The sequence below is a fragment of the Andrographis paniculata genome, unplaced genomic scaffold (genome assembly GCF_009805555.1).
Source record: "Andrographis paniculata isolate CXL003 unplaced genomic scaffold, ASM980555v1 Contig58END, whole genome shotgun sequence".
Taxonomy (NCBI): domain Eukaryota; kingdom Viridiplantae; phylum Streptophyta; class Magnoliopsida; order Lamiales; family Acanthaceae; genus Andrographis; species Andrographis paniculata.
The window spans coordinates 2,131,422-2,139,551 of NW_026137593.1; the positions used below are offsets into that span (position 1 = coordinate 2,131,422).

At 35.2% G+C, this 8,130-nt stretch overlaps 1 protein-coding gene across 1 annotated transcript; it reads left to right on the forward strand.

The window, feature by feature from the left end:
• The first annotated feature begins 2,666 nt into the window (after positions 1-2,666).
• On the forward strand, positions 2,667-3,152 carry LOC127257711 (uncharacterized). Its single transcript, XM_051284178.1, has one exon. It carries the CDS (start codon positions 2,667-2,669, stop codon positions 3,150-3,152), a length of 486 nt encoding a protein of 161 aa, XP_051140135.1.
• The last annotated feature ends 4,978 nt before the right edge of the window (positions 3,153-8,130 follow it).

Genomic DNA, 8,130 nt, shown 5'->3' on the forward strand with positions numbered 1-8,130 from the left:
CAGCAGAGGATTCAAGAAGCTTTAGCTGTGTCGGATATCAGTTTGTTATATGAGGCTTACGAGCGTGCTGCTCGATTCTATCAGAAGCAGGAAGTCAGACAGAAGGGCAGTGAGAAGGAAATGGGGTATCAATATCAGTTTCGAGATAAAGGAAAAGCTAAGGTGGAGGACGAATCAAAGGGTAAAAATAAATGGTGGCAAATATTCAGGTCGGGGCCATCGTATAAAGGGATTTCGATTAAAGAACCGAGTCAAGAGAGGTTTCAACAATCAGGGGTTGTTTGCCGACGTTGTGGAACAATTCATTTAGGTATCCGTTGTGATAAAGTTCCATTGACATGTTTTAAGTGTGGTGAAGTGATAAGAACCCCACATCATATGGTATATTTAAGCTCCCCATGGTTAAGTTGTCATTTCATGAATCGTTAGACAATGGATATATTTATCCAAGTATTTCACCTTTGATGTAAGCTCCAGTTTTATTTGTGATAGAAATATGGAAGCTTGAGGTTGTGTATTGACTACCGTGGGCTGAATAAAGTAACGATAAAGAACAAATATCCTCTTCCGAGAATTAATGATCTATTTGATCAACTGAGAGGTGCAAGTGTATTCTTCAAGATTGACTTGAGGTCTGGATATTATCAACTAAGGGTTGCAGAGTATGATATTCCTAAGACAACTTTTCGCACTAGATACGGTCATTATGAATTTAGGGTTATGTTCTTTGGCTTGACCAGCGCCCCGGCTGCGTTTATGGAATTGATGAATCGAATTTTTCAACCATACCTCGATCAGTTTGTGGTGATATTTATCGATGATATCTTGGTATATTCTCCAGATAAAAAAGACACATGCAAAACATTTGCGTGTGACACTAAACACACTGCGTGCGAGGAAGTTATATGCCAAGTTATCCCAATGTGAGTTTTGGTTGAAAAAGGTTGCTTTCTTGGGGCATGTAGTGTCTGGTAAGGGTATCTCAGTTGATCCTTCTAAACTTGCGGCAATCTCGAATTGGCCAAGACCTACCAATCAATCAGAAGTAAGAAGCTTTTTGGGTTTGGCAGGGTATTACCGAAGATTCGTTCTTGATTTTTCGAAGGTTGCGAAGCCATTAACTAATTTGCTGAAGAAGGACACAATGATTAATTGGGATCGTGAGTGTGAGTCTTCTTTCTTAGAATTGAAACATCGATTAACTTCAGCACCAATCTTGGCTTTACCAGTAGAGGGTGAGGATTTTGAAGTTTATAGTGATGCTTCGAAAAGGGGATTGGGATGTGTCTTAATGCAGAATCAAAGAGTTATTGCTTATGTGTCACGACAACTAAAACCTCACGAAGAGAATTATCCTACACATGACCTGGAGATGGCAGTGGTTGTGTTTGCTTTGAAGATTTGGAGGCACTATCTTTATGGTGCCCATTGTAGAATGTTTACTGACCATCAGAGTCTGAAATATATCTTCATCCAAAGAAAATTAAATTTAAGACAAAGAAGATGGTTAGAATTGGTGAAGGATTATGATCTCGAAATTGTATATCATGAAGGCAAAGAAAATGTTGTAGCCGATGCCTTGAGTCGAAAACCAAGGCATAAGTTAGGTTCTATGTCAGTTGCCGATGAACTATGTCAAGATTTAGCACGGATGGAAATTGAAATACTTGGACGGGGCATGGCGCGGGGATATTTGCAAATGATGCAAGTTGAGCCTGAAATTTATGATCATATCAGAGCAGCTCAAATGGAAGATAATAAGATGGTCGAGCCGACTATAAAAGTTCAGTGCAGTCAGACTCAAAACTTTAATATTGCTTCAGATGGGAGTCTTCGATTCCATGGGAGGTGGTGTATCCCAAAGGATCAAAGCGATTTGAAGGAGAAAATTATGAGTGAGGCTCATAATACACCACATTCAGTGCATCCAGGAGGGATTAAAATGTATCAAGATTTACGTCAACATTTTTGGTGGAAGGGCATGAAGAAGGATATAGCCAAATTCGTTGCACAATGTTTAAACTGCCAAAAGGTAAAAGCAGAACATCAGAGACCGATGGGGTTGCTACAACCTTTAGAAGTTCCGCTCTGGAAATGAGATTCTATTGCAATGGATTTTGTGACAGGACTTCCAAGGGCGAAGTCGGAAACAGATGCAATTTGGGTGATTATAGATAGATTGACTAAGTCAGCAGTGTTCATCCCAGTACGTATGACTTGGAGCATGCAGAAGTTGGCCAAATTATATGTTCATCATGTGGTTAAACGACATGGTATTCCTGAGGTAATCATATCGGATCGTGATCAACGTTTTCAATCTCGATTTTGGCAAAAATTGCAAGAAGCCTTTGGTACTCAGTTGCATATGAGTACTGCATTCCATCCAATGACTGATGGTCAATCAGAGCGAACTATCCGTATTCTGGAAGATATGCTAAGAGCTTGTGCAATAGAATTTCAAGGAAGTTGGGAGGATCACTTGGATTTAGTGGAATTCTCATATAATAATAGTTATCAAACAAGTATTGGAATGGCTCCTTTTGAAGCTCTTTATGGACGAAGATGCAGGACTCCTTTAAGTTGGGATGATATGAGTGATCGACTGATATTAGGTCCAGAAATGATCGAAGAATCAAAAAAATAAGATTCGAGTTATCAGGGAGAAGATGAAGATAGCTCAAGATCGCCAAAAAAGTTATGCTGATAAAGCCCGACGTGAAGTTCAATTTCAAAGTGGAGATTTCGTCCTGGTAAAAGTATCTTCAATGAAAGGTATTAAAAGGTTTAGGATTAAAGGAAAATTGAGTCCGCGTTATGTTGGACCCTATGAAATCCTCGATCGAGTTGGAGATTGGGCTTATCGGTTAGCACTTCCTAATTGTATGGAACGAATTCATAATGTGTTCCATGTATCACAGCTTTGTAGGTATGTCGCAGATCCTTCTCATATTTTATCTTCGCATGATTTAGAGCTAAATGAGGATCTTTCATATGAGGAAATGCCTCTTTGGATCATGGACACAAAGGTTCGAACTACGAGGAACCGAGATATTCGTATGGTGAAGGTAATGTGGTCCCGACATGGAGCAGAAGAGGCCACATGGGAAGTAGAGCAAGAGATGTTCAAAGCATACGCACATTTGTTTAATTAAGTAGTGTTGTTATGCGTTTGAGTTTAGATTTCGAGGACAAAATCTTTTAAGGGGGAGTGAATTGTAATACCCCAATTTTGGAATGTATAAAATAATAATATTATAGCAAATAAATATTTTTATAATATTTTGGAATCAATAAATTAATACTCTGGAATAAATTTTATTCCTATTTTATATATTGATTATGATTGAAAAGACTGTTAAATGGATAAATATCGATAAAGATAAATATAAAATATAATATATATAATAATATAATAATAATAATAAAGGTAATGATGATGAAGATAATATTTGTAATAATAATAATAATAATAACGTTAATAATAATAATATAATATAATATATATAATAATAATATAATTGTATATATTTATACAAACTCAAACCTTACCTGCGAAGGACGACCAAAGCAGAAGAACGCGAAGGAGAAAGAAGAGAAAAAAGAAAAGAAGAAAGAAAAAGATTTAGCCGTTCGATATCGATTCCGACTTCGGTATCTTTTTTCTTGTTATACGTAGAATTTAATTATGGATTTTAATATGAATTTAGATATTGAAGATATTAAATTAGAAATTCTTAAAAAAAATTCATAACTGGCTATTTTTCTATTTAATCGACGAATTTCTTTAGTTAATAGCCTATTCGTAGTCCTAGCATTATATTCTGAGAATTTCGTATCGATCCGAGTCGAATCGAAATTACACCTGCCTGTTTATTCATATTTTTAAGTAATTTTATTTAATAATCGGGCTATATAAGTATTATGAGGTATAAGAGTTTTATAGCTAGAATATCGTAGTCTACTAAATATAAAAGTTAGAAACCCAACGAGCTAACTATAGATATTAGCTTTTGAATAAGCAGGTAGCTCCTATAAATAAGCATATAGCTCAACTGAATTGAGTAAATAATGAAACATGTGTACGTTGGAAGAGATTTCGGTGAAATTGCGAAAGCTAGGGAGTGTCGACAAGAGGTAAGCAGTAGGGAATTAAATCTAATTTTAAGAAATTAGATATGCATGTTGCATGCGATTCTGATTAATATGTTAGTGTGATATTATGTGAATCATTTTGTCAGTGCATGTATATATTTATATATATGTGTGTGTATATATGTGGGAGACTTCACGGTTTATGATATTTGATATACGTATTTGATCACATTGGTGAATTTATGAAAATGAGGATAGGTGAGCTGTCTCACCAGCCCTTTTCGGTAAATTCACTTATTTGGCATGTTGCACACATATTGCACGGTTTATCGGATATGATTTATGGATCTATCATCTAGTCGCCGTGTGCGGTAGTGCTAGGCGAGGGCATCATCTGGGGTTAGGATATTCGACCCCGATGTACCGTAACACTTTGGCGACAGTGGACGATAGTAGTCGGACAACTGGGTGACTTAGTCGCACGGTCATTCAGGGATTAGACCCATGGTAGTTGAGACGTATTTTGGTCTAATCATTCGTGTTCGGTGTTGTTCCACTCATTGGAGTAGCTACTAGTGAGGTCTACCGGTAGTTTAAGATCATATGCCAAACTCCAAATGTGATCTCGTTAGGGCACGCGAGGAGGAGTAGAGTTTCCGGGTTTCCCTTTGGGTGATTCCAGGTTGCACGGATTCTACTACATTACACGGGATAGGGCTTGTCAGCGGGGTCCTATCTTCGCTATCACAGACTATGGGGCGTCTTGTGGTTAATGGCGACAACGTTCGGCTATCCATGTATTGATTGTGGGAGTGGTATGGTGGGTATATGGAAGTGACCGGATGACCGTTATATTATTATGGGTTTATCAGGTCCTTCCTTGAGCCGAGGATTTTCCGGCTATTTATTGATGATGGTCTAGTGAGCTTGTTATTACGGGGCCGAGGGTATTCCGGCTGCTCACTTAGACAGATGTAGTGAGCCTATGATTATGGAGCCGAGGTTATTCCGGCTGCTCACTTTGGCGGATATATATATATATGTGAGTGTGCATTGCTGTCGAGTTTGATATCTGTATTGCATCATTTCACTATTGGCATGACATGACACGTATTTTATGATTAACGGGAATTAGACTTTATTTTAAAAAGGTGTGAAATGACATATTTCACGTTAGTTCTTAAAATGGATTTAATTCTGGACTGTTTCTAAGAAAATATTTGTTTCAGGTATGCATGGCACATCCGAGACAGGGGACGTCTCAAGATATAGAAAGATGGGCTGAGTGAGTGAACTTACGTCTATTGTATTATATGTAAATTTTTAACCGGAAAAACCTCTTGTTAAGGGGTGTGTTTTGTAAATATTTATAAATCAGATTCTGTTATATAATAATGCGCTTTTATGATAATTTTAGCCTTAACATTGTATTGTGGGGCCCGAAGTAGGAGGTGACGACCTCATGATGCAGTGTGGCGGTAGCATTTCCAGTCTGAGCCAACTGGGGGTGTTACAACGATAGCCAAGCTACAATAGCAAGGGCTAAGAATGGAATTTACAACGGTAAATCCTGACATATCCGACGTAGACATAACATTGTAAGGCATTTGATCACCAGTGGGGTTTTGACTATTGAATATGTAAAATCAATAGAAAACCTAGCGGATCCGCTAACCAAAGGGTTGCAGAGAGATCAAACAAACTGCTAAAGTGAATGAATTTGAAATCCACAAGATAGAGACAATTACAGTGGTATTCCAACCAAATCACTTGAAGATCCCAAAACTTGGTTCAATGGGAAAACTAAGTTGTGAGAGTCCGGCACGAACACTCAATTACAATTCTCTGAAAAGTAATGAGTGTTATAAATGTGCAAAAGTGGTGACGTTGAGTCAATGACTCTTAATGATCCTAAAGGTGTGAGTTAGATACCTTGATATAGGATTACCTATATAAGTGTGAAGTGTAGACCGCTTCAAATGAAACACTTATGAATTCAAAGACGAGATCCATGGCCGAAATGGATCAAAACGTAAGAACAAAGTTGAGATTGAGAGAGTGACACGTCAACTGGGCCACCAGTACACTCAGTAATGTTGACTATGGAAGGTTCAAAGCCAAAAATTACATGTTCTGATGTATCAATGTCTCATAGGGATTTAGCTGAGTTTCTGTCCTTTATGGGCATTTCCGCTAATGTGGGAGATTGTTGGATAATCAGTTATTTTGCAATCGATTATCCCGTGAGTGAAAATGCGACGGGCCGGTGTATCAAATTAATTAGATTAATTTGGAAAAAATAAATAAATATTATTTATTTATTGTGTATGGGATTTGGTTAATATTTTTGTTATTTTGCAAACCAAACTGTGCAACCCCAAATTAAACCTGGGTATATAGCCTAAGTCGCAGTATTATTTGGATAAAATATCATCCGTTGGGTAGATTTATTATAATCGTAAACGGAAGGCTTAAAATTAGAATAAATTACAATCGTTTCAAATGGAAGGTTTGAAATTAAAATAAATTACAATCGTCACAAACGAAAAGTTTGTAATTATAATCAATTACGACTGCTTCAAACAGAAGGTTTGAATTTAGAATAAATTACATCGATAATTAATGTCGTAATTATGATCGTAATTGATCCCCTGCCATTTTGGCTGAGTGGAGACGCCTATATAAAGGGCCTCCCCCCTTCATTCTAAACACCAACACTAACACCGACAATTCTCTTCTTCTTCTCTCATCTTTTCTAGTTTTCCGGAAGCCTCTCCAGTTCAGTTCCTCTCTCGTTTTTGTTCACCGGAGCTCCAACGATTAGAGGTGCCACTCTCATTGGAGACGGAAACTGTTTTATCTTTGGGTTAGAACGCCAGCCACCGGAGGCACTACCGGGGCGTATCTAATTTTCGGAAAGAGGATCCATCCTCGACTCGGTTTCACATTTATTCTCGCAATACCCATTTTTTCCAACAATTACTAATTAAAAACAAAAAAAAACTAAATTAAACTAAACCAGACTCCTAAAAAACACACTTATTTGGATTGTTTTTTCAGAATTTAGTTTTTTTTGTTATACAATCATTATTTTTTATATAATAGATTTTTCTTACAAACATTACATTACACTACCGTTTAACCAAAAATAAAAGCAACACAAAATCAAATAAAAAAAAGGAACAAATAATATATAGTTATGGTTATGTTAGAATTGTTGCTGTTATCACTACAAAAAAATTGACTTTTTGTAGCTAGTATTTTGTCCGTCAAAATAAGTCTGCTACAAAAAGTGGCTTTTGTTACGAAATTTATCGGAACAAAAAGTTTAATGGTTGGTTAACCTTTTTTTTGTATTTATTTCGATAATTTATCCGTAATAAATACATTTTCAACGGGATGTCGTCCTATATAAATTTGTTACGCAATTCAGACTGTAACAAATATCTAAATGTTGAAAATTTCTGTATATATATAAAATCTATATAGAATTATTTTAAAATTTTAAAAAAAATTATTTATTTCGGTAATTTATTCGTAACAATTACACATTTTGGACGAGATGTTATCATATACATATTTGTTATGCATTTCAAGCCATAACAAATAAGTTAATATTAAAATTTTCTATTTAAATAAAAAAATCAATATAAAATTATTTTAAAATTAAAAAAAATATTTATTTCGATAATATATCAGTAGCAATTACATATAAGGTAAGATCTTGTAATATATATATATATATATTTGCAAATTCAATCGGTAAAAAAAACTTTAATATTATAATTATAAAAAATAATTATATACAATTATTTCAAATTTATTATTTAACTACAAAATATAATTTTATAACTGAAACTAATTAATTTATTATGCTTTATATTTTCATTGCTAATTATAAATTAATTCATAGAAATAATTAAAATATCTTCAATTTCTTCTAGTTATTGATTATTTTTCTATTAATATATAATAAGTTAAATTAAAGATAAAAATAAAATAAAACCAAACCTGATATAAACATCAAACCCTAGCCGC